A 27,849-nucleotide genomic window follows, 5' to 3' on the forward strand; every position below is an offset into this window, starting at 1 on the left:
GTACGATAGCAGATCAAATGTTTCACATCATTTAAATTTTAGATCTATTTATAGTAAAAAAATATATATACTAATAATAGATAACAAGCATTATTATTGTTGTATTTTAATCGTTTATGATTATTACATATTCACATTCATAAGTATAAAAATCACATATTTAAATGCAAAGGTACAAGTCCTGGACTTAATATACATACATATTGACGGAAAATTCGTTTAGTATCACAATGTTTGTTTTCACAGAAAACTATAATTTAATCTGTTAAAGTGATCACTGGTGCCAATTTTATATGAAATACAAAAATAAGTTAGTTATTTTTTTTTGTGGAATACTTGACTGAGCTGTAGGTATAGACAAACAAGGATTTCTGTCCCGATGAGAGGCGCTGTTATCACGGTTATTTATGTTGGAAAATATGTAAAACATACATGGGCATAGAAAATGGCTACTATTAAATAGTAGCAGAATCTAGTAATTCCTTATTATTTAAATTGACACATACAAACACATACAAATTAACCTACATGTTATCACGCGTAATATTTTTATGGAATTTCAAAATTATGAAAATGGCAACATTATATCGTGCAGTTGCTATGTGCTCCCTTATCGGTCAAAATATGAAGCTATCAAGATAACATTGTTAGTTCACATTTCTTCCGTCTGCCACAATATCCTTGAGATCAGGGATGACACAAACAATGTTTATTAGGGCTGTCAGCTTTTCTCACCTATTTTGAGCTCAATAGCAATTGTACTAGTTTATTCATTGTAAAACAAATAGCATTATAAACTGTAGAAGAGCATAACAATTCGGTGGGATCAATGTCTGCTGATCTTTGTTCCCTTAGGGTTACCAACTTTTAGTACTGTAGCCTGACTTGTTCCGTGGACAGGCTCCGACATGGACTAGCTAGACGTAGCAGTATTTAGAGATAGGGTTGCCAGCCGGGGAAGAGCCTGGAGAGGTTGGCGGGGTCTGTGGCGGCGTGCAGCAGACGCGCCACCTGGCCGGCCACCGCCACGCCGCCCCCCGCCCCGCCCTCCGCGCCGCTCAGCTTGCCGCACACCGACAGCAGCGCGCGCTCCGCCAGCCCGGACCCCGCACCGCTCTCCCTCTCCTTCTCCTTCTCCCCTACCACTGCTATACCAACATAAATTAATACTTATTATAATTAAACTTGTACTCTTCTACCGCATAACTTATTATAGAATATAGGTTTATATGATGTAGAATAGAAAATCTAAATAGTACATAAAAAATAGTTAAAATAAAAACTAAAAATCATATCGCTATAAAACTTCTGAGAAAAATTACTGAAGATGGTGAACTACATTTCAATAGCGGACAATTAAAGTAATTAAACAACAATAAATGTGATAAGGGAAAACTTTAAGCACACTCTGCGTCGGTTAGTTAAAAAAGGTATGAAAATATATAATAAAACTTATATAGTCACTAAACAAATATCATACTTACAGCGTGCTGTAGTCTTCTTCAAGGCACCCTTGACAGTCCACGAGTAAAGCGGGTCGCACAGAAGAACTTGTAGAATGGTCAGTAACGTCTCCTGGTTGTCGCGCAACAGCTGCAACGTTTTCTCGCAGCACCTACAAGAAAAAAATAACATTTTGAGGTTAGGTTCTTGAAAAAATATTCTTCAATCGTTCGCTAGTACTTGTTGCTAGTTTTTTTTTTGTTAAACCTTTTGCTTAGTGTTTATTTTAAGCAACATAAGTTGTCCGTCACTTTATCAATGAGAAATACCTTCTGAATATTCCTTCAATTCCGCAGCATCCAAAACCTGAGATAATGTCCTGTGTTAATCGGAAAGGTATAGTTTCTGGAGTGGGCAAAGCTTTTCCTTGATCGAACGCAATACCTAAAATAGAAAAAATTGCATACAACAATATATATTAATTACGTATTTGCTAAAATAAAATATAAATATTCAACAATTTTACCGAAATCAATGTGAACCACCTCGCCGGTCGTCTCGTCTATCAAAATATTATGAACATGTCTGTCGCCTAAACCTAGAATATATCCAACCATTGACGATGTGGCAACACTGGAAAACACATGAAAATTTAAAAATTTTTTATAATGACGATAACACTTTTCAACATAAGTGATTGAGTACGATTTTTTTTTTAATTAATTTATATGGAAAAAACCAACGAGCGCCAGCTAGTGATAATGTCTCACCTTCTAGTGTAGGCCAGTCTACGTTCGTACCATGTGATGGGGTCGTGGTAGTGCTCAGTGAAGAAGTTGTGGAAGACCGGCTTGAAGTTGGCGAGGATTTCCATAAACACTCGCAGTTTGTCCTGATTTGACTTGCGACTGTCCTGACACGTCTTCATCTTAGCTCGAGCGGCTTCGGGAGTTATGTCCTACAAAAGTATCACCTATATTAATTTCTGTAGTATTTATTTAGCTAAAATAAAAGTGAGTAAAGAAAATCTCTGTACAAATTTATAATAAGTATAGTATGTTTCATAAATGTCTAATTAATGAGTCGACAAGGTGTCGAACTGTTAATATAATTTTTTTGTACTTTGGGTCTATATCGAATGTGCGCGTCCCGCAAATAAGTTCCCAGCGGCGTGGTGCCCTCGCACCAGCCGAGCACACCCGACCGCCGCGACATAGGCACCACCTGCAAATTTATATTTATATTCATTTACAAATGTAAAAACGAAAAATATTAACTATAAAGAAGCAATGGGCAAGCAATTAATGGGAAGAAAAACTGCCTTTTTACAAATAGCATTTTATATACAAAGTACTCTGTGGACGGTAGTCATAGCAACGACGTAGTTTCACTCAAAAAAAATCAAAAATAAGAAATTTTTAAGATACTTCATGAATTATTTAAACAAAAAATACATTTTCATTCAAAATGACGTGTAAAAACTTTGACAAATGACTGATGACAACCCACTCTTAGTGCTAGCGCCACCTACTTAGAGCTTTTAGTTTTTCTCCCCATTGATAGAAGTGTCCAAATGTTAATAACAATCCGTAGACTATATTAAATTATTGTATGTACCTTGTATGTGCGTATTAAAAGTTTATTCTTCTTAGTGATCGGATTATTTTCGAGCAGCGTGTTAACAATATTGAATACTTGTTGCATTACCGCGTCCTGTCTTAAATCATCTTCGCCCTGAAAACATTTTATTTTTAATAAAATAATCAATCTTTCGAAGTAAATATGTCATCGAATATTGAAGACATTATGTACCTTTATTAATAAAATTCTGCATTTCCCATCTGAACTGCGACATGAAATTTTCTTCGGATAATTTATACCACCAACTAACTCGAAATGGTTATCAAACGTCGTTATATCTAAAGAAAAATCGAAAAGTCTTTTAAAATTTTGTGGTTACATTTCACCTTTCACCACCTTTAGCTACTTTCCATGAATTGCTCGAATATGCGAATAACTTATACTCCGCAACTTATAGATACTTACTGGGTAAAGTAGAGTAGTCTCCGTTGTGACATATGGGTATAGTGAGTGTGGGTATGGGCAGGGCGTCCAGGTGGCGCAGCTTGGCGAGCGGCTCCGCGGCGGGTATCGCCTGTCTCTGCGGCTTGCCGTTGCTCATTTTCGGCGTTAAATACGCGAAGCTGATGAAAGCTAAACAAAATTGTATTCAGATTAGACAGATTATTTTCATTCATTGATATCGACTCGCCTGGCAAGTTCACTTTCAACTCAAAAAAACCTAGTATTGAAACATGTCAACTGTGAAAAAAATCTTACCGTCACAGAGTAGTTCCATTTGTGATATGATCGTGGCTAAGTGAGGTCTCTGCGAGAGTTCCCGCACGAGCGCGTCCGCGGCGAGGACGCGGGGCTCCGCCCCCGGCGGGCGTGTCGGCTGCGCGCCCTTGCTGGCGTTCAGTATCACATTGTCTTTGTCAGAGTTCTTCAAGTTGAACAGTATGGCCAGTGTGTGGTGAGGATGTTCTATAGCACATCTGGCTGCAATCAAAGCGATTGTTATTAATGTTTTTGTTTATCTCTCGTTAAGGAATGTGATACCATTTCTTACATATTTGCAATTCGAAAATTTAATTATAAGGAAATGTTGTATTTGAGGGAAAATATGTCGACAATACACATATACTTGCAGATTAATAGAGCGTTATTTTTTACTTACTAGCTTTAGCCCATGACTTCGTCCGCGTGGAAGTAAAAAAAAAAACCTTACTAGCCTATTTTTCCAGACACTGTTCTATATCTATACCAAATTTCGTCCAGATCAATACAAACGAACTGGAGGGACCTTATGACAACCAAATTAAAATTTTATACTCCCACAATAGTAATTACCTAAAACTTCTTTGAGATATTTAGCGAAGCTACTTCTATCTGTAGTGAGGCGCGGAGCTAACTGAGGCAGTACGGTGATGAACTTCCACGATGGTATAGCATTCAGCAGGTCACGGAAGCTGGACGCAGATGAATCACTAAACTCAAAGTCAGGATTGTCAAACCACAATGATATCACTCGGAATATTGATAAGTTGTTGTCTTCGCAGTGCTTCAATGACAACATGTAGTATCTAAAAATAAAAACAAAGTAAAATTTATTTAAAAATTCCAGCGAGACTTTTACTCCAACCCTGAATAAATTGAATTGTTGTTAATGTACCTTAGAGCTAAATTGAGGAAACTTTTCTTTTCTGCTCTCGTATTGGAGACCTCAGCTTCGTCTAACTGCATGAAACGATCGTTTGTAAACAAAGCTTTTCTTTCATCTCTGAAATATCATAATTTTACATATATATGTCATACAAATTTCATGGTCTATAGTAAAAGTTGCCAAGTATTACTTGCGACACACCAGGTTCTATAGTATCGCGTTTTACTGGTGATGCTTCATCAGACAATTTCTAATCTTATTTAAATTTTAATGTTACCCTATAGAAAATGTTTCATAATATATACTCACTTTGTTAAAGACGTCTGTGAACCTTTAAGAGAGGCGGCGGTCCCTTTCATACTGTCAATACATTTTACTTTATTCTCAAAAATAGCTGAATTCATATACGAGACAATCTGAAATAGGAAATCTTACTATTATAAATGCGAACGTTTGGATAGATGGATGTATGGATAGATGTTTGTTTGAAGGTATCTCCAGAACGGCTCGTCAGATCTCTATGAAATTTGGCATAGATGTAGAATTACGGAATTACGTTTTTTTTTTTAAAATGTAATAAATAAAATTTTAAGTCGCGGGCGGCAGCTAGTTTTAAATGAAATACAATGTGACGGGTCATTAAATTTGCAATAATTACTGCCACGCTCAGCCATTAAGTGTTTATTGAGGCTATCCCTTAGGATTAATTTCTTAATTTATTCTCATCTAAGGCAGTTGACATTTATTTAACCTGTTTATATTCCGAGTCAGCAAATCTTGCAATATCATGGTACACTTTGAACCTGGTCTCTGCATTGTCGTCTTCATTTAACAATTCGAGACTTTTTTCTAAATATTTAGTTATTATATCTCTAGCATTTTCTCGCTTAGATTCTGCCATCCAGAGTCCGTATTGTCTGAAAAAAGTAACTTTATATTAGACCTCTCTTCCAAGCTATGTTATTCAAGTGCCAGTGTAAATGGTACATAATTATTTACGTATAGATCAAGCATTCGCGTGACTAGTCGCGCTAGCGGAAAAAGAGTCTTAGACATACCTAAGACACATAGCAGCTAATTTGACGTCATTAGATTGGTCAGTTACAACTCCGTGCAGTGATGCGAGAGCGATGTCTTTGTGGCCTTTCGCCCACGCCACTTGACTTTCCAGTAAACTAACTTTTTCTGATGCTTTCATTTTCTTTACGGTATCTAAAAGTCGTTGCGCCATTTGTACTCTTTGATTAGAGAGACCCATTTCTATAAATACAAAATTAAGTTACAATAAACATGTTAAACAGGTTTTTAAAGTAACTAGAAATAAGTCGTTTATACGAACCGACATACTGCAACTGCAAATCCATAATATTATTAGAGAAACGTTCATAATGTTTAGCAGCATGTTCTAGTATAAGACTCCGTTGTGACAGAAGAGTTTCGAGATGGCGGAAATCTTTAAATGACGGTAGTTTATCAACTTGCCAACGATCCAGCAGGTCCGTGAGGTCTGTGTGACCGCACCTCAGTGAACAATAGTCTTGTATATCACACAGTAAATGTAAATTTGCGACCACTTTGTAAACGCTTTGACAGTTCTCCATATTGAGAATGCGGCACAATTTCGAAGTGGCCAATTTCGCTCTATTTAGTGCCTGTTCTAACCTAGCTTCGAAGTTTTGATTAGGGTCCGCGTTCAAACTTTCCTTTAGACATGCATATTTTAGCGATTTTATAACAACATCGGGATTCCATAGAGGTTGATTTGTCTTTTCTTCTAGTTCTTTAGTATCGACTATTTCACTCCAATCGCCTACAACAAAACGAATGAGAAAATGTCTGGCCGTATACTTTACCATCTCATAATTATTATGAAGTGTTTCCTGTCACGAAAGACTTACCAAGGTAAGCTAAACAATCGAATTTAACGTCGTTCAACTCTTCGTTTTCGGGGAAAGATTTAATATACTGTAGAGCTAAATGATGCATGCCAGACTTATGTAGGGACATGACGACGCCGTGCTGCAAACGGTTGTCAGACTGATTGCCGTGGGAGAGGACGATGTCGTGCAAGAGCAAGGCATCCGCGTACTGGCCCGTGTGCAACAAGTGTTTGCGTCTCTCATCCTCACTTGTCAAGTGGGCGGTGCCGCAACCGTCTATTGCGTCTAGTTCTCCAATTGAAACAAAGCACTGTAATATAGTGTTAATGAAATTTACTTATATTTAGACTTATAAAAAGGCTAATTTTACTAATATTATAAATTTGAATATGTATGGATGAATGTTTGTTAGAAGGTATCTCCAAAACCATGGATGTAGATGAAATTTGGTATAAATGTAGCAAGAAAGTCTAGAAGAACATATAGGCTACCTATAATCCCGTTAATGTGTACGGTTTCCCTTAGGATACGTTTGATTTAAATGTTTAGTCGAAAACTTTGGTTTAATACATCTTATGTAAATAGGGCATAGATATAGAATATAGTCTCGAGTAACACATGGCAAAGCCTAGTTTATTTGATATATTAAAAAAGTAAATATATAATATATAACATACATTCCTGAGTATCCTCTGCACATGTTCCCCGCCGGGCAGACAGGCGGTGAGGTCGGGCGAGGCGGGAGGCACGTCGTCATTGTGCGCGGCCGCCCACAGCTCCGCGTAATAGATGGCCGCTATGTTCTTGTCCGCAACTGTCGCCGCCCACGACAACTTGTCGTATTCCAGTTTCAAATACCTTAACGTATCCGCGTCTCGACACTTCCTATATACAGTATGTCTCAAATAAAAATGAAAAATGACAGAAGGATAGTAAAGTGACAATTTACAAAAATAATACATGCCGTATTTTAAGATGATTCGTCTGCAGGCGTATAGCGTTGACCACGTCCAATAAGTAGTGCACTATCATCTTCTGGTCGTGGTCTAGAATGTTCGATAGCTTGGAGACGGTGCTATCCTCGCTGGCCGTGGTGCTATCATTGAAACTTCTGCACCAAATGTAATTGAAGACCGTATTTATTTGTTGCCCGATGATTTGCTTTAAATTTTCCGATGAGTGCTCCAGTAATAATCCTACCAGTGAAGGTAGGATTTTTGGACATATAGTGGGCTGTAACAGTCAACGATATAATTTATCAACGCTTTTACTTATATTTAAAAACGACATAGTTCCACATATAATGACTGTTCTAGCTTTAGGTACTAACCATTTTTAAAGTCATCGGCAAAAGAGTAAATATTAAATTAAGTAGCATTCGTAAAAGTTAAGAATTTAGATAAGTGTTTTCTAATATTTAAAAGTCTGGTCAGTTTCAGCTTTGCCACAAAATCACCCGAGTCCTATAATTAACCTATTTAAATAAAATGTACTCGAAGAGATACCTTTAGCCTGCATAAAGTTCGTAGAGAACTAAGATAATTTAGTGGTGATTCTAACGTCTGTAACAGATCTACTGTGACCCGAGTTATCCATTGAAAATGATCTTCATCGGTAGCAGGGGTCCAATCTGTAGATACACTTCGAACTTTAAACTGAGCGAAGGATTCGCATGTTGATGGCATAAGACATTTTAATATTTGACTCTGGGGAACACCCCATTCTGAAAACAAGAAAAGATTATTTTCGGATAGATAATGGTCCGGGAGCCAGCGACAGATTTTCATGACCAATCCCCTCCCAATCGAAAATTCGTAAAATGCATAAAGGACTTATACTATGAATACTCGCGACCGTCAGCTGCGACTCCGTGGGTGGGGTGGGCAGTGGCAACCTCCCAAACATGAAGAAAAAATTTTTTTTTCAGTAATTTCCTCTCAAATAAAATTTTACCTGGTGATCGTTTATATGCTACTATGAATGAAAATTAATGTCAGCTTGCTGTATCTCGGTGGAAAGTTTGTCAGCTGGCACCTTGAAATGGTCCGGAAGCCAGCCACAGATTTTCATGACCAAGTCCCTCCCAATCGAAAATTCGTAAATTGCATAAGGGACTTATACTATGAATACTTGCGACCGTCAGTTGCGATTCCGTGGGTGGGGTGGGCAGTGGCAGCCTCCCAAACATGCAGAAAAAAAATTTTTTTTCAGTCATTCCCTCTCATTTGAAAATTTATCAGAGTATAGTTTATGTAGTATTTTGAAAGAAAAACATAGTCAGCTGACCATAACACGGTGGATTATACGTCAGCTGACTCCTTAACATGAAAAAAAAATTTATTTTTCAGTGATTTCCTCTCAACTAAAAATTTACCTGGTGATCGTTTTTATGCTACTATGAATGAAAATTAATGTCAGCTTGCTGTATCTCGGTGGAAAGTTTGTCAGCTGGCACCTTGAAAGGTGTAACGCAATAGCATCTATGACCCACTGAAACTTATCAGCTGACGACTTTTCCCTTTACTTACAGCTAGCTGATTTTTTTTATTATTTACTAGAGTATTTAACAATTTTCTGATAAATTTTCATCCGGGAGGAAATAACGTTTCTTAAGTATATTGTATATAAAGGGTGTCTCAGTAAGAGTGCACTTTTTCATTTTAAAATAAAAACAAGTATTTTATGACAGAGTTGTGATATTTTTATTGTATTGTAAAGAAGACATGTTCCGATTAAGTATGGAATTAAAAATCTGGCAAATGACCCCCACGGCTCCGATGACAGGCCATTACTCTTTTCATGAATTTTTCCATGACTTTTGCACAGATATGTGGCTGTATCTCACCGATGACGCGTTGGATTTGGTTGCGCCGTCCTGCTGAAACCACATGTTGTCCAGATTCATACCGTTCAGTTGAGGCCACAAGGAGTCCGTAATCATATTCCTGTAACGAATGCCGTTCACAGTCACTGCAATTTCGGCTTCATTTTCAAAAAAGTAAGGTCCAATCACGCTGCCTGACCAAAATCTGCACCAGACAGTTACTCGTTGTGGGGTGCATTTGTTTCTCATGGATTGCATGAGAATTTTATGAGTCCCAAATTCGACAATTTTGTGTATTCACGAAGCCATTCATGGATCCATATGGATCATCGGAGAAAATGACTTTTTTCGAAAAATTGTGAAATTGTAAGTTGTTGAGAACGATGTTGTATTGATGTTTTCGGATTTTCGGCGACACTCTCGTTTACAGCAGCAATGTTTTCAGAGACCGACCGGTACGTTGCGCAAAGGATTCTTATTATCATATCAATTTTTTGATCACTCTTCGAATGGTTGACACATTAGGTGCAGTTTCTCGGCTGTAATTTTTCCCATTTTTGTAATAAGTTTTCACAATTATAACGCGTTGTTCTTTCGAAAAGCGCACCTTTTTTAATAATCGGAATAAACAAAGGTGACAACTGTAAAATTTCAGACTCGCCACTTGCACGAAAAAAAAAATATTCCAATTTTAAAAAGTGCACTCTTACTGAGACACCCTATACTAGCGCGGATATTGTGACGACACACTTTACATTACACTAGCACAGTCAGCTGACGTATAATCCACCGTGTTATGGTCAGCTGACTATGTTTTTCTTTCAAAATACAACATAAACTATACTCTGATAAATTTTCAAATGAGAGGAAACGACTGAAAAAATTTTTTCTTTCTCCATGTTTGGGAGGCTGCCACTGCCCACCCCACCCACCTAGTCGCAGCTCACGGTCGCGAGTATTCATAGTATAAGTCCCTTATGCATTTTACGAAGTTTCGCTCGAGAGGAAATAATTAACAAAAAAATGCACCTAGCTCCCGGACCATAAGTAAAAGTTTTTAATATAATATTTCAATTAGAACTTTTCATTTTAACACGTTTATCGCCACCGATCCTCTACGAGTTTATTTTGTATATGAAAATCGTAGTGGTATTGAACGTGTTAACAAAAATGTTATCAACTTTTTCTGTAGTTTGTTTGAAATTTTTATTGGACCTTACCTATATTAATTAATTGGCCATCTTTAAATTTCATCAGATGTAATAATGCTTTGGACACTTTCTCACTCACAGTCGGGTTTTCGTTAAATATTATTTCTAACAGTGCTTTAACCACTGTTATCGCGAAGTATTGTGTTGGCTTCATATTGACGAGCTGTGTCGTATCCTTTGGCGGTACTGTTACTAATGTTTTTAAATCGTATGTCCCGACTTCCGCAAGACAATTACTCGCTTCCACAATCATCTAAGAAAAAAAACATTAACTTCAGAGATTAAATTAATAGAATAATAAATGAAATCATAAATGCGAATGTTTAAATGGATGGATGGATGTTTGTTTGAAGGTATCTCCAGAACGACTCAACAGATCGTGAGGAGTCGCGGGCACATACTAGTGTATATGTAAATGTTTTAATTTAATTATTGTTAACCTTTTCGTCTAACGTCGTCCGTAAAATTTTACATAATGCTACTATGATATTATGTATCACACTGTCTTCACAATCTTCAGAAAATCCTTTATTATCAAATTTGTTCAATGCGGCGCTTAAAAATTTCTTGTGCGCACTAAGAAACTTTCTCATACTGGATAGTGTTGCAGTGCTGAAAATTTTTACCATTATGTGTTAAGATATTTCTAAATATAATATTTTCTTCTTCTAAATCTATCAAATTCTAATCTTATTTACCTTGCATATGATAAATTACGTTCATATTTCTGCAATTTTTCCAAGAAGTTTGTTTCTGTGAGACATGTTTCAGTACCAATTTCTGTTAACACGATATACAAAGCTTGCATGTCATCGTCGAAATTTTTAAAATTCATTATCACATATTTGTAAACTCCATTACATTCAGGAGTTTCGTGTTTTTTAAGTGACAGTATCGATAATAATTGTGCAACTGTCTCCTTTTGAAGAACCTTATTTTTATTTGCACAAACACGCTTTAAAATCCTAAAAAGAGCTTTAGAGAAAGCATCTAATTCTTTTTGGCTCTTTGTCTCCTTAATAGCCTTGGACATATTGATGCACGAAAAATTAAATATAATTACATCTGATGGAAAACCTAAAGGTATATTCTCGATATAAACTATGAAGGTATGTAACGACATGACCTTGAAAGCAAAGATCTTTTCGGATAGAACTAACTCCCATAGCGTGAATAAAATTTTTAACATAGCGAGTGGCTGATCTTTACAGAAACATTCCAAAATGTTATCATCAATAAGCTCCTAAAACAAAATAATTACAATAAGTATAGAAATATGAAAACGGAAAGGCAGATTATTTCTAGGGCTAAAGGATAAATGCACTTTCTGAATGTGAACTTTGACTTCAGAGTGCCATAGTGCTTCGCTGGGATACATTATGCTAGAAGAGTAGGACAGCAGCGCTCTAAATCAGTTCTGTCAACTGGCGCCAGTGAGTCTATGCCAGGAATATCATAAATAGATTGTTTTTGCTTGTGATAACAGTTAATTTGCATCTATTAAACGATAAATTAGTAAATAAACATACTTACTCCAAAATACTTCAGAATTCCACAGAATATTTCCTTTGGATAAGTGAATGATTCAACACTTTTTGGTACCTCAAAGTCAAAAGTTTGTTTAGCATCAGCGTAATCTTTCAAATGTAGAGCTGTCAGCAACACAAGTTGGTCCATGTTCTCAACGAACAGTTTGGACCACGTCTCACTTTGCAGCATCTGTCTCATTTGCTGAAACATCCTGCAAGCTGCACTCGTTGATTCTTTGCAACTAAATTTGTTAACACTCAAACTGTATTTTTCATTCACGATGTACGGCAAACTCAATATAATGATACTGCAAAAGCTTTCCTAAAAAAAATATTATATGTCAACAACTTATCGACCAATTAAAGACTAACAGTGGGTTTTTGAGACCGAAATTTTAACTCCCTTATTACGCATTATGCAAAAGTGAACCATTTTTGACCCATGTTTCATTTTTAACTTATTTTGAAAAACTAAGAAACATAATTACTCGAATATGCTTTTGCATAATGTATATGGGGGGTTTAAATTATCTAAATACCAATAATGATGTATGTAACCATTTATTACATAATTTTGATATATCTTGATATATTACCTCCAAAATGGTTTCCTCTGATTGTATCTGTTTAAATTTTCTCATCATATCGCTTTTCTGCAAGTTACCCTGATGACGCCACAGTATATCGGCGGATACTAACCAATTCATATATTTTTTGTAAAATAAATCATCACTGTCGTAATTGAATAAGTACAAAGGAAAATTGTCTAAAGGTAACTTCTTTTCGAGCCAACATTGCAATAAACATAGTATATTCTGATCTAGATAATTATCAATAGTATTTTGCATTACTTTATTCAAAATAATATTCAAGACTTTTTTCACAGTTTGCTTATCCAGAGATTTTTCCCGTTGTAGGAATACAATTTCTTGCACTATTCGATGTATCCTCGAAGGTTTATTAAGCGCCAAAACATAATATGTATGCAATACGGTTGCAGTTCTGTTATTAAGTTCGTCTTTTAGAATTGTTTCCTTTTCATTTGATAGCTTAAAAATAAAATTTGTACAATAAGAGTACGCGATGTCGGATGAGACAAAAAAATAATAAGAAATACTTACCACAACAGTAAATAAATCCTTTAAATTTAATAAACAGGATAATTCATCTTCATCTGTAAAGGCTTCTGTCATTTCATTTATCAAGTACCCACAATACAACCTTATAGAGTGTATATTCCCCTTTATTTTGTCAATTAAAACATCTTTAAACGTTAGTTCAATAGGGTTGGTATCTTTGTAGTTTAATATAATAATTTTAGTCGTACATTCATATACTAGAGCGGCTACTTCAGGTGGGTAGTACATATTTTCACATCTATGTAAATAACTTTTAACCATTATTAAACAATTTCGACGCATGTTATCGCCGTGTTGCCAAACTCTATTCATTATTTGTAATAAAGTTTTTAGAATGGCTGCAGTCGCATTTGAATTACGAAACAAATCTTTGCACATCGATTGCATTAATACAAATGTTAATTCTGAAATAAATAAATAAAAAAGTCTAGTTTTTATTATGTTCATGTTAGTAGTTCATGTAGTAGTTTAGTTCAAAGGATTAAAAATGTAAAAAAACTAACTCGAAAAGGTTGTGTCGTTTTATTACTAAGTTCCAACGTTCACCATACGTATCCAAAGTTTCAGCTCAATTGATAATAGGAAAATGAAGTGAAGGGAGGTAATAGGGAATGAAATTTAATTTGGCAGATTTGATAAGAAACATGGGAAAAGGTGAAATTAAATAAAAGCTTGTAAAATTTATCAGTTGGAAATGTAAGTATAATTAGTAATCTGGCTGAAGTAAATATAATAGTCATACTAATATTATAAATGCCAATGTTTAGATGGATAGATGGATGGATGGATGGATATTTGTTTGAAGGTATCTCCGGAACGGCTTAATGGATCTTAATGAAATTTGGCAAAGATGTAGAACATAGTCTGAAAGAACGCATAAGTTACGTGAAATTTGTTTTTAAAGTCGCGCGGACAGAATCGCAGGCTAGTAATTAATAAAAAATTACCTATAGGAGCATCTTCAATATCTGATTGATTCAAAAACCTTATACATTTTAAAGCAAAATCTACATCCAATGAAGAAGAGAAATTATATAACTTTGGATTTAGAATCAATTCGAGGAGTTCGTCTCTATAATTAAGATTCTTTTTACAATACGCTGCTAAGAAAAATATACAATTATGCTTTAAGACATTGTAACTCATGTCGGTGTCACTGTCATCATCGTCTGAAGGAACATCGCTGTTTAAAATTTCATTAATGCAATGAAAGAAATCATTATCAATACACGTTCTTACATCATTATTCAATACTGTATCATATTCCTCAAGTAGTATCGGTTGTAATGTTTTAAGTAGAGCATTCTTTTCACTTATTTGTATTCCGCTTTTCAATGTTTTTGATGACACAGTATATGCAGTTTTGAGAATGCTTTTAAAATTATCATATATTTGTTCATTTAACACTTTATTGTAATTGTATTTTAATGCAATATCTAAATATGTTAATGTTACTTTTAAAATTTTTAAACATTCTAAAAGATCAAAGTCTTTGCTCTCAATCTTCTCATTACATTCCATAAGTTTTTCTTGCAAATATTCTATTACTTGATAATTCATTTCGTCATTTATTTCTAAAGCTTGACGAATACATTCATTTTTTAATTCTGGTTTTGATATTTCTAATTCAAAGTCTGCATATAAAATACTTTTATCGACTGTATTAAATAAAATATGATGTAAAGTTTCATTTTCTACACAACCAATACTTTTAACATTATTACTAATGTTGTCATTTAGCAATAAAGTTAAAAATAAATCTCTCAGTGTTACCACATATAGTTGTGTTACTCGGCCATTTATAAACCATTTAAAGCATTTCGTACGACCATAGTTGTAACAACACTTGCTGTAAAACTTTCTAAATAATATATTCAAAGTTTGAACACTGCTGTCACTGATAGGCATTCCTTTTTCATAGTACATTAGTAATAATGGCTTAATGCTCATATAATCCAAGATATTCAATGATAAAATTGTTTGGAGTACACCATGAATTGCTGCTATATGAGATGAAATACCACTTGTCGAATTTCTGAAAATATTTTTAGGTTACAAAATTGCAACACTGTATGTAAAAAAAGAAAAACATATGTGGCAACACATAATAATAAATTATGGATTGCCATATATCATCAATTATTAAGTTACAAGATTTAACAACAATTTAAAAATCTAATATACGTTTTACAAATTAAATCTATATATAAAAGAAAGTCGTGTTAGTTACACTATTTATAACTCAAGAACGGCTGAATCGATTTGACTGAAAATTGGTGGGCAGGTAGGTTAGGACTAGGAAATGGACATAGGATAATTTTTACCCCGTTTTCTATTTTTTATTCCGCGCGGACGGAGTCGCGGGTAAAAGCTAGTATACTATATTGATTATTTACCTTACACAAGTCATCCACAATGAATTCACATGTTCTATAAAAGCACCATCTTTTAATGCTTTTAAATTTTTCAAAACTTGACAAGTTAAAGATTCAAATATACACCAAATTTCATTGATTTTGTTAGTGCTAACAAATTCTTCTAAAGTTTTAAGCAATATTTCATAATCAATTATTGATAATGAACATCCGAAATGTTTCACATACACTTCTGTTATACCTATCCTAAAAAAATAAATTAAATCTTAACATTTCAATTGATGCTTCTTCAAGAAATGTACTTGTTCATTAAAAATAAATAAAGATTTTTTTAAATGTTATCTAACATAAAAATCAGAAGTACATTACAGTGTTGAGGATTAAAATAAATATGCAAATTACCAGGGTATATGATTTTGCTTGAACTCTCCTATTAAATCCTTAAATGTTTGATTTATACTGACAGTTGTTCTAGGTCTCTTTGCCGCTCTTTCACCATCGCAATTCACATCAATATTATGTGTCGACATTTTGAAAGTCTGCAAAGAATACATATCACTAACTGTAAAATTACACTGCCTAAATTATTCCATTAAACTAGCGGTTGTTTGAGATTTCCTCAGCACAAAAAAAAGGATTAGATTATAATATGAACGCATGCTAACCCACCCGTAAAAGTAAATGTGTCCCGTCAAAATTGATGGATGCATGGATATTTGTTTGAATGTATCTTCAGAACGCCTCAACAGATCTCAATGAAATTTGGCATTAATATAGAACATAACCAGTAAGAATACATAGGCTACTTATAAAGGTTTTTTTTTTAATTCATCGCGAACGGAGTCGCGGGCTACAGCTAGTCCATTATATTTGCTTACCAAGAAAAACATAATGGCCGAAACTTGATTAAAATTTGCACATGTTAGTAAAGTATTACTGTGTCTATGGCTCTTTTGTATATAACTTATTTCAAGTGTTATCAAATCCATGATACTTTGAAGGCATATATTCCATTCTTCCCAGTTATGTGCTTGAGCTGATTCCTCATTCTTTATCCGTCCTAATGGATGATGAATTGCTATTGACGTATGTAATAAGTTAAACACTTGCGACTAAAACAAACATTATATTATACAAGTAGAAACAAATTAGAGTACAACTTTTGAACGATGTAGAAAACTGACAAGAATGTTGCAACTATTATTATGAACAATTTTGAACCTAAATTTTAGCTGCGTTGAAATGTGTCATGTGAATGTGAAAGAATTACATAACAATTTCTTTACAAGAATATTTAAATGTTTTTACACAATTTTTTTAAAGCATGAAAATTAAATTACAAATAATTATTTAAATAATCTTACCTTCTTTTTAACATCCATATTTTGTTCATAGAATTCAAATATGAGAGGTAGATTCTTTTCAATAAACTCACACACACTTAATCGGTTTTCTAAATACAGCTGAAACACAATAAAAAAATTACAATTAAATTTATTTGTAAAATACTCAAAGTATTAAAAAAAGTACACAACACTTACCACATCTAATATTAACGTAATAATATCAGAAACAACTTCTAACATCTTCTTATTTTTATTTATTTTATGGAAATATTTAGTAATGTCAGATAAATTATTTCTTAATGAACATGCAAACTGACAACATTCCTTCGCATTTTTTATTACAAGCCAAAGAAGTTTTAATTTTGTGAAATCATCTAATTTAGATACCTTATCTAGGCATCCGGCTACAATAATATCTAGTAAGTCTGGAAAAGAAAATATTGTTCAAAAAAATAATTCCTAAACAAAGAAAAATATCATCTCCAAGTAGTACTCAGAATAAAAAAATATTCAGTTTTGCTAGACTAATTCAATACATGAAATCATTGAAAACCTAAAAATATAGATGCAGTAAATATTATGATAAAATGGTTACACATTTTTTGCAGCCAGACTAAAAGAGCAGTTTCTAATTTTAGCTTATAATTTTACATAAAAATAGAACAAATTTACCTTCCCAAGTGCTTGGTGTGATAAGGCTAACATAATTATCACAAGGTAGAACATATTTCTGCAACAAGCTCAAATAGGCATCACCAATTGCATTTGTCAAATATTTGTTTCTTAATACAAACAAAGCTGCATCCATAATCTTATCACATTTAATATATGCTCTACCTGTAAAAACAGTTATAGTAAAATAGTGGTTTTTCGAAAAAAAATATGTAAGCAATCAAAATTTCTTTCTTTCTGGATTTCTTTTATTCTTTGGATAATAAAAAAACATCTTGTAGCATTTATATTTAAACTAGCTGTCACCCTAATCCAGGGATTCCCAAAGTGGTCAATATCAACCCCCTGGGGTCGATATTGAACTTAAAGCATTGCTTATTCTCACTCTGTCTTCTTCTATTGACCTAAGTCAGAATGAATAATTATAATAATAATTTATGTTAAAATTAGGTAATTTGGCCATGAGGGTCTATGGTAACGGTTCATTTTGGAAAAGGGGGTCACTTGTCCAAAATAGTTTGGGGAGCTTTGCCCTAGACTCTGTCCATGCAGAGTTAAAAAAACTTTAGTAAGTAACTAATGTGTTTTTCCAGAATATGTTCTACATCTGTTCCTAATTACATCAAGATCTATTGAATCATTCTGAAGATACCCTTTAACAAACATCCATCCATCCATGTAAATATTAGCATTTATAATATGAGTAAGAGATATTAAAAGTACTACCTTTATTAGAACCAGCAACACATAAATGAAGTATGCTTACACATAATGGATATGTTACAGTATGAAATGTTTTGGATGATTCATATTTCTCTGCTTCCTGAAAGTACAGAATAATTAAGTTGTACTATTTTATATTACTAATATACTAATTATACAATTTTCATGTAACTTATGGCGATTTTTTTTTTATAAGAGAAGGAGGCAAACGAACGGTGGGAACACCAAAGTGATTATAGACGCCCATGGACATCCACAACACTAGAAGAATTACAGATGTGTTGCCGGCCTTTAAGAAAGATATACACTCACTTCTTGTGGAACCCTAAGTCATACTGGTTTGGAAATACCGCAGAGGACAGACAATTCCACACCATGCACTGCAAAAAAAAACGCGAGAACGGCACTGTTGTCTAATGCCAGCCATCCAGATGGTTGGATTGCCTATCTTTTAACAAGGGAGAAGTGGACATGCAGAAACTTAGTAAGAAGTTTAATTTTAAATTTAACACTACTATTGTTGATGTTAATAAATGATATCTGTGGTACTCTTAAATAAGCAGCAAGCAAATGGGTTATAAAAAATAATTTGTTAAGAAACAACGGGAGAATAGATATGGGCAATTACAAATTTATAACTCTTATACATTGCAAAAAATATGTTAGTGCAAAATATAGAGTCTAGCAATTTTATGTGCGATCAAGACTCCTTTGAATTGGTCTACCTAGGTTATAACTTGATGCATATAGAAGCCATGGCGAACGTTGCTTTATGAATTAAACTAATAATATTACATATAACATGTACAGCTTTAATTTTGTGACGTGGACAGACATACCTTTAACAAATAGTCAGTAATAATATCAAATAAATCATTCCAAGAAAAGCCAGCTTTTTTTCGAGTATTATCAGAAAGCAAATCAGGAACTGCATTTCTTGTAAGGTAATCTTTTAAGGTTTCCACACTTCGTTTTCTCTCAGTAGCTTTATTCGAACACAAATTTCCGCATATTTCCTTGACGGTAGTTTCTAAAGACATCATTTAAAATTTTCCAGGGTATAGGCTCGAGATAAGTTAGAGAAAAAAAAATTTAATAGGAAAGACCGGTTTCACATTGGAAAACATTGAAAACAACTTATTCAATAAAATTGATTCACTTCTGTCATCATAATATACAATATCATAATACACAATATATACGAAAGACTAAATCTGATCTTGGTAAGTAATATCCTGATCTTGGTAAGTTTCTCTATTTTAAAAGTAGCTCCTGGCTCCTGTTTATGTCAATAATAATAACATATCATCGCCAATGTCATGTCAAATGTACCTCCGTGAAGTTGGCCCCCTCACTTTAATTTTTTTAACTTTTTTTTACGCAAATCGTTTGAGAATCGTTTGAGAGGGTTTGAGAGAAAAGAAATATCGTTTGAGAGTTCCTACTTTCTCCGTAAAAACAATTTCAAATTCTAGTGTGAAGTTGGCCCCCTCATTTTACTTTTTTTTATTTCTTTCAATGCGAATCGTTAGAGAGTCGTTTGAGAGACATTAAGAGAAAAGAAATATCGTTTGAGAGTTTTTACATTTTCTGTAATAAATATTTTAATTCTTGGCATCGAAAGTTACAAATCGATTTTCCTTTTTTTCCGAATTAAATATGGCAATCATGCACTTGGACGTTTCAAATTTATTGTGTAGGTAGAGAATGGTAAGAAAGTGATTGAGAGAAAAGAGAAATCGTTTGAGAGTTAATACTTTTTCTGAAATATATATTTCAATGTCGGAATCGAAAGTTACAAATCGATTTTTCTTTTATTACGAATTAAATATGGCAATCATACACTAAGACGTTTCAAATTTATTGTGTAGGTAGAGAATGATTAGGCAGTGATTGAGAGAAAAGAGAAATCGTTTGAGAGTAGATACTTTTCCTGAAATAAATATTTCAATTTCGGAATCGTAAGTAACAAATCGATTTTCAAAAACTTACAAATCTCAAAATTTGAAATATTTATTTCAGAAAAAGTATTAACTCTCAAACGATTTCTCTTTTCTTTAAATCAATCAATAACCATTCTCTACCTACACTATAAATTTGAATCGTCTAAGTGCATGATTGCCATATTTAATTCGGAAAAAAGGAAAATCGATTTACTTTCGATTCAGAAATTTAAATATTTATTTCAGGAAAAGTATTAACTCTCAAACGATTTCTCTTTTCTCTCAATCACTCTCTTATCATTCTCTACCTACACAATAAATTTGAAACGTCTAAGTGCATGATTGCCATAATTATTTCGGAAAAAAGGAAAATCGATTAGTAACTTTCGATTCCGACATTGAAATATATATTTCAGAAAAAGTATTAACTCTCAAACGATTTATCTTTTCTCTCAATCACTCTCTAAGCATTCTCTACCTACACCATAAATTTGAATCGTCTAAGTGCATGATTGCCATATTTAATTCGGAAAAAAGGAAAATCGATTTGTAACTTTCGATTCAGAAATTGAAATATTTATTTCAGGAAAAGTATTAACTCTCAAACAATTTCTGTTTTCTCTCAATCACTCTCTAATCATTCTCTACCTACACAATAAATTTGAAACGTCTAAGTGCATGATTGCCATAATTATTTCGGAAAAAAAAGAAAATCGATTAGTAACTTTCGATTCCGACATTGAAATATATATTTCAGAAAAAGTATTAACTCTCAAACGATTTCTCTTTTCTCTAAATCACTCTCTAAGCATTGTCTACCTACACAATAAATTTGAAACGTCTTAGTGCATGATTGCCATATTTAATTCGTAATAAAAGAAAAATCGATTTGTAACTTTCGATTCCGACATTGAAATATATATTTCAGAAAAAGTATTAACTCTCAAACGATTTCTGTTTTCTCTCAATCACTCTCTTACCATTCTCTACCGACGCAATAAATTTGAAACGTCTTAGTGCATGATTGCTATATTTATTTCGGAAAAAAGGAAAATCGATTTGTTACTTTCGATTCCGAAATTGAAATATATATTTCAGAAAAAGTATTAACTCTCAAACGATTTCTCTTTTCTCTCAATCACTCTCTTACCATTCTCTACCTACACAATAAATTTGAAACGTCCAAGTGCATGATTGCCATATTTAATTCGGAAAAAAAGGAAAATCGATTTGTAACTTTCGATGCCCAGAATTAAAATATTTATTACAGAAAAAGTAAAAACTCTCAAACGATATTTCTTTTCTCTTAATGTCTCTCAAACGACTCTCTAACGATTCGCATTGAAAGAAATAAAAAAAAGTTAAGTGAGGGGGCCAACTTCACACTAGAATTTGAAATTGTTTTTACGGAGAAAGTAGGAACTCTCAAACGATATTATTTATATATTTATATTTCTTTTCTCTCAAACCCTCTCAAACGATTCTCAAACGATTTGCGTAAAAAAAAGTTAAAAAAATTAAAGTGAGGGGGCCAACTTCACGGAGGTGTCAAATGTCAACATGTAATTTTAAGTTCCACCAAAGAATATGCAATATGAATATGCATTGCACTAAAAACCGGTTAAGATGTTAAGAGACGCTTCCTTCAAAAATTCGTTATAAGTTCTGATAGGCCAGTCTGTTGGTGATTTAAAAACTTAGTTTTTAAGAACAAAACAACCATTAAGTCTATATTTTTGCCTCATTAGAAAAGAACTTATGATTGCAATCATATTAGCTACAAAAAACATTCAGTCATTATAACCTACAGCTTAATAAAATATTTTAAATTGTATTATTTTAAAGGCTAAAGAAGAGGTTTGAATTGAAGGACTAAAAATCTGATGTGGTGAAATTATTAGTTTAATTTATATGAGGAACGTAACATATTGAAATTAGAAAAAAACTGTACTTCCAAAAGTTATAAAAAAAACATCAAATTTATTTATTGTATGCTAATTCTATTGCGGACACTTGCGTATAATAGTCGTACCGAATCGCAGTACCCTACATTACGACGTGAACCAGCAACAACAATGTAAGCATCACCTGCCTCCACCAAACGCTTTATCTTACAATAGTCTAGAGCCGCTCTTACCCGATTCTCAACTTCAGAATCCCAGGCAGACTTTGCTTCTTCAAAATAATGTATTGTTCTTATCCCTTTAAAAAAACGTAGTTGTCTCGACGTGTGACAAGTTCTGGTTACCGCAATAATGGGACAAGGCGGTTTCACATGGGATAAAATTTTAGCTGTTCGACCAGAATTTGTTAAGCAAATGATTATAACTGCTTGTGAACGTAAAGCAAGCTCAACTGCTCCAACGCATATCGCTTTAGTTGGTTCCTCTAAAGGGCTTTGCATCAGTTCAAAATTTCCATATATGTGAGGCTTCCAAATAATCCTCTCTGCGTGTCGACACACAACAGCTGCAGCAGCTAAGCAATGCTCAGCCATTCGAACAGCATCATAAGCTGGTGCAAATTTCCTTAATGGTGAATCATAATGTAACTCAAGTGAAATAACATCTACACCGTCTAAAACCAAATTTGCGATGTCAGAAACACACAATGTAGGGATCTGTTCATTGATTACAGCTTTGCTGATACACGGTTTACCAAGATTATTACATTTCGCCATGATTATTTTCTGAGCTATAAAAATTTTTTCAACGGGTAGATCAGTGCTCAAAACACTTCTATCCAAATATATTCCGTCAGCTTCAGTAAGTATATCATCAATATTGTCTAATCCTTGAACGGTGTCAATAGAAGCGAACACTAAGATATGATTTCCTTTATTGGACAGAATATTTCGAATATGTCGAATATCGTTTCCACTCTGAGCATTTGGTAGTAAAACTGCATCTATATCAGAAGAAACGGCCCATTTTATTTGTTCCTCTAGTTGTTCGAAGTTCTGCTGAGATATGTCACTGTGTGAAACGGATTCTAAACTATCATTTTTATTTAGATTAGTGATTTCCCGTGGGACTTGAGAAATCTGTACAGCCATTTTAGGACCAATCGTTCCACCAGTAACTACTGAACATTCTATAGAATCATCACCGACTTCAGATACAATTAATTTTATTTTATTGGCAGTTAAACTGTCAATAAATACTATATCATTAACGTGCAAATCAGTGAGATGGTCATATCCTATATATAAACAATCTGCAGTGCCGCATTCACGCCATGTTGTATCCGTCGTCAGGCGAATCGTTTCATTTTGCATAATTTCAACTGTTGTATGAGGTCCTCCTTTTAAGTCTCCTGACACAATATCAGGCCCTCTGACATCAACTATGAGTGCTAAAGGATGAACGTATTGCAGTTCTGTACTATAATTATAAACAGCTTGTCTAATACTCTGAATTATCTGTCCACATGCTTCAGGTTCTAGTTCTCTGATATTTAGATGAGCTACTGTCATTCCTGCAGCTATTAGTTTCTGTATTGTACTCGAGTCTCTATTGCTATAACCAATATCACACATTAGTCCCGTTTTAAGTTCTTCACAAGGATTTTCATGTATATTACACGAGCAGTAATGTTTTAAAAGAGATTCCTTAACGCCGCTTTTTTTAAATTTTGGTAGCGATTCCAAAGGGATATGCCAAGGTAATGCCATTAATGTGTAAATTGGTTTATTTAGGGTATCAAAACAAATTAAAATTCTTACTTTATAAAAAATAGATTTCAATATGGCTAAAATATCAAGAGGCAATGTCAAATATGTCGTGTTTAAAGAATTTATTCATTTGACAACGTAAAACGTGCTTTTTATCCAAAAAGTTTTATATAAATATTTAAGATGAGTTTTGACAGAACTCAATCGTTACAAAAAATCTTTGACTTTAGAAACACACTAGGCAAAATCCCGTTGTTTAAAAAATCCGCTTTTCGTGGAGGATGATTGGGAACGAGGAAAATATGACAATCTCTTAAGTGCATATCTTGTTGAAAGTTACGTAAAATTGAAAGGTCTTTATGAACGCATATTGACTCAAAAATTTACACAGCTACAGATCGACAAGAATGTCTTACCCGGTGGGCATAAGTGAAAGTAAATTATGATAGCTCTCTAGTGCCCTCCTGTCAATGTCAAAAAAGTGTCACAAGGTCCTTTTCTTACAGTGGCTTTCACTTTATGTTTTTTCTTTTACGCCATTTTCTATGCCCATGCAGGTTTACATATTTTAGACAGTACTAATCGCGATAGTGGCGCCTCTCTCATCGGGTTAAACATCCTTTTTTGATTAGACATAAAACACAAAACCAAGCAAGTTTTGAATTGTTGTTTGCTTTAATTTGACAGAGGGAATGCGCTCACTTGACAAGTCTTGTCTCTTAAAAATCGTAGCAAAAATCTACTGTAAGGGCGATGTCACATTTCGTAAATTATATTCTAATCCTTGTAAACGGTCATAAAAATTTAATTGGTGAACAAAAAATTAATTAGTTAAACATTTCCATCATGTTTTTACATTTAGTTCCAAAACATCAGTATGACGACAAATATTAGTAGATATGGTTTTTCAGTTTTATATTAAAAAAGATGTATCGCCACAATTATATATTTAATAACAAAATTTAAAGAATTAAAAATAAATTATTTTATTTAACTTCAATTAAACAGTAAAAAAGATTGACTTTTTTTGACAAAAGACCTTGTTAAAAGTACCACAGTACCATATACAAAAAATGGACGGATTGGAAAAATAAAAAAATTGCTTTGCTTAACGAGGTTGCATGACTGCGTGTCACGTTAGATCTTTGGCAGAATAATAAAACGCTAAAGTTTATTTTGTCAAGATCCAAGGATTGTTGAACTTTTCTGTGGAGTGATTTTTCCGAGTTAGGTGTTTTAAACTGTGCTATACTGTACTGTTTTTCTAAATCGGCAAAGATAAATTACTGTTTTTCTTATCCCTTACGTTTGTACTGTGCGACCGTGAAGGTTGAGAATGTTACGTCATTTTCCCTCTAGTGTTTTGTAGAAACATATATATTTTAGTTTGTTTGGTGCATCAGTGTTTTTCGCAAGATATAAATAAAAATAAGTGGAAAGTTATAGTAAGTGTAATGAGTTGTTACTAAATATTGGCGCTCTTACACCGGCTGCGACAAGATGCCGCCATGTTATGTAGTTTTGCTGTCAACTACTGGTCGCGGTTAGCCCAGCTTTATTACCCTTGGACGATTTATCTTTGTTTGGATTAATGTAAGTAATATTTCTACCTATTTACTATTGAACTAAAAGTAGCTATACTATAAAATACTATTAGAGGAATTGCTGTGTGGTAATGTTTACTGCAGTTTATTGACAGTCAATGTATTTATGACGTCATGGAGCGAGTTCAATTTTAGGCTCCTAAATCTTGATACCATCGTCGATTGCCTATTTAAATACATATATATAATTGTTTTGGTACCTCTGTAGTATCTATTATTTTTTTTCTTATTTACATACGTTCATATTTCTTAACATTTTAGGGAGGGCAAAAACACTTGCTATCTAAACATGTATTTAAAATAGTAATGTAAAATTTTTGGGGCTTAAGTAATTTGTTACATTACACACTATTTCCATACTATTAAATTGCTTAAAAATAGTGGGTTTGTGTCATACTTTGCGTGTTTAAAATAATTTTAGGTTATTTTGTATTGTTTTATGAGAAGTGATACAATCTATTTGTCATGCTTCACTGCTTATTGTCCTATAGAGATCGACTTGTATATAAGAAAGTACATAATACATTTGAAACCTGTGAAATCAACTTATCTATAAGAAACTTACCCACATAAAATAGTAGTAATTGTTTATTGGGTCTAAAACATACATAGATCATTGTCGGCACAACTCGTGCCCATCACCTAAATGAGTGGAATAAGATATTGATACTGTGCTGTTCTGGCACACATTTCTAGGCTCTTGTATATTCATACATGCTTTTTTAGTTTCGTTGCTCTGAAAACTGTCCTTACCTTAGTATCTCACCAATATAGTGAAATTACCAATGGTAACAGTTTGGGTAATGCTTATCTAGCATATTTTAGTAAATTTGTAATCATAAGATATTAAGCCAGTTTCTTAAAATGATATGATAATGTGAGTCATGTGTTGCTATGTCAGATTTTGTATGTGTTTATGCTCACTAGTATTTTGCTTACAATTAGTACATTAAAAAGGGTGTGATTTGACAGTTTAGTAATGAAACTGACTTTTGCAGTCTTAAAATAGATAAAGGAAAATTTCGACTTATCTGAAGACCAGACTTTTGACGAGAAATTAAATCTTATATCCTCATTTAACGTTATCAATGAGAAACTCGGTCTGTTTGTCTATATGACTTTCATGTCAAAATTACTCATTGGATTTAAAAAAAAATTAGTAAACAGATAGTCTAGAACCTGTATGAAATATTGTCATTCTTACATACTTAGTAACTTGAAACTTATTTTTTAGGCTGTTAATTTGATATAAATAGATGTGACATTCAAAGTTTGTAAAAGTTTTACCCTTAAGGTTGCAAAATATCAATAGGGAAAAGGGGATAAAAGTTTGTCTGGGAATATGTAAGGTTCATGTGAATGTTTATAAGTTTTTTTGTTGTAATATTTTATAACTATTTGTAAAATAATTAGTCTTATTCATAAAAAATGCTATCAGAAGATGATAGTATTTAACATTCACAAAGTCACAGGCATAGCTAGGATCCCATAATAGATGTAGTTACATCACACATTTTGGTCACACAGGTTCATTTGTACAGTTGGTTTACCACCTACCTGCTCTGCTGCCATTTTATTTAGTATCTGCGTTACATGTTTTACATTCCACTTGTTGTTGTTGTTTTACATGGAGTCGTTGTTGCTATTATCGAGTCTAACAGGCAGAGATTCTGGGATTTCCAGAGGAATGCTTCAGTGTCCAAATTAAATTAGACACATGATACAAGTACTTGGGTAATAAAAATAAATATATGAATGGAATGAATGTGTAGTTTGACTATGGTGAAAATATTTTAGATTTTGATTAAACCAAATTATAAAATTATTTATTTTCCCATTTTATATTCTCTAATTATAATTAAAACACAAGACATCTGTTTAATTTATACCAATGTTACAAAGAGGAAAGATTTGAATTTTGAAACAATGATTTCAAAAATTCCGATTTGCCATTAGAAAGCTATATCTATATATATAAAAGAAAGTGGTGTTAGTTACACTATTTATAACTCAAGAACGGCTGAATCGATTTGACTGAAAATTGGTGGGCAGGTAGCTTAGAATCAGGAAACGGACATAGGATAATTTTTAGCCCGTTTTCAATTTTTTATTCCGCGCGGACGGAGTCGCGGGTAAAAGCTAGTTATCTCTAAATAACATAGGCTATATTTAGATTTAGATTATTTTTAAATTTTACACCAACAAAATTGTGGGCAAAAGCTAGTTACTTGTTCTTGAAAAGCGTTGAAATTAAATAAAGC

At 33.4% G+C, this 27,849-nt stretch overlaps 2 protein-coding genes across 2 annotated transcripts; both read right to left on the reverse strand.

Annotated features, from left to right (window-relative positions):
- Window positions 1-184: 184 nt before the first annotated feature.
- Window positions 185-19,655, reverse strand: LOC106710662 (serine-protein kinase ATM). The gene is made up of 35 exons (XM_045680033.1): window positions 19,208-19,655; window positions 18,372-18,468; window positions 17,646-17,810; window positions 17,169-17,398; window positions 16,992-17,090; window positions 16,506-16,739; window positions 16,030-16,166; window positions 15,649-15,873; window positions 14,200-15,287; window positions 13,235-13,656; window positions 12,710-13,162; window positions 12,118-12,435; window positions 11,283-11,827; window positions 11,025-11,196; window positions 10,594-10,837; window positions 8,055-8,272; window positions 7,514-7,782; window positions 7,227-7,434; window positions 6,568-6,859; window positions 6,009-6,479; window positions 5,728-5,929; window positions 5,421-5,586; window positions 4,979-5,085; window positions 4,679-4,786; window positions 4,357-4,589; window positions 3,784-4,005; window positions 3,490-3,657; window positions 3,256-3,362; window positions 3,061-3,177; window positions 2,566-2,667; window positions 2,214-2,401; window positions 1,970-2,076; window positions 1,773-1,887; window positions 1,485-1,615; window positions 185-1,148 (listed from the first exon to the last, which is right to left on the reverse strand). Exons 1-35 carry the CDS (start codon window positions 19,409-19,411, stop codon window positions 934-936), a joined length of 8,379 nt encoding a protein of 2,792 aa, XP_045535989.1. The 5' UTR covers window positions 19,412-19,655; the 3' UTR covers window positions 185-933.
- Window positions 19,656-22,295: 2,640 nt separating this feature from the next.
- LOC106710681 (pyruvate kinase) lies at window positions 22,296-24,079 on the reverse strand. Its single transcript, XM_014502806.2, has one exon. The coding sequence runs from the start codon at window positions 23,982-23,984 to the stop codon at window positions 22,296-22,298; it is 1,689 nt and encodes a 562-aa protein (XP_014358292.2). The 5' UTR covers window positions 23,985-24,079.
- Window positions 24,080-27,849: the final 3,770 nt, after the last annotated feature.

The sequence above is a fragment of the Papilio machaon genome, chromosome 1 (assembly GCF_912999745.1).
Source record: "Papilio machaon chromosome 1, ilPapMach1.1, whole genome shotgun sequence".
Classification (NCBI taxonomy): Eukaryota; Metazoa; Arthropoda; class Insecta; order Lepidoptera; family Papilionidae; genus Papilio; species Papilio machaon.

Coding starts and splice junctions, on each gene's coding strand:
- LOC106710662 (XM_045680033.1), bottom strand. CDS start 19,411: ATGATGTCTTTAGAAACTACCGTCAAGGAAATATGCGGAAATTTGTGT. Junction 16,740..16,991: donor ATATGGATGTTAAAAAGAAG/GTAAGATTATTT, acceptor TGTTTGTTTTAG/TCGCAAGTGTTTAACTTATT. Junction 15,288..15,648: donor TTGTGGATGACTTGTGTAAG/GTAAATAATCAA, acceptor AAATATTTTCAG/AAATTCGACAAGTGGTATTT.
- LOC106710681 (XM_014502806.2), bottom strand. CDS start 23,984: ATGGCATTACCTTGGCATATCCCTTTGGAATCGCTACCAAAATTTAAA.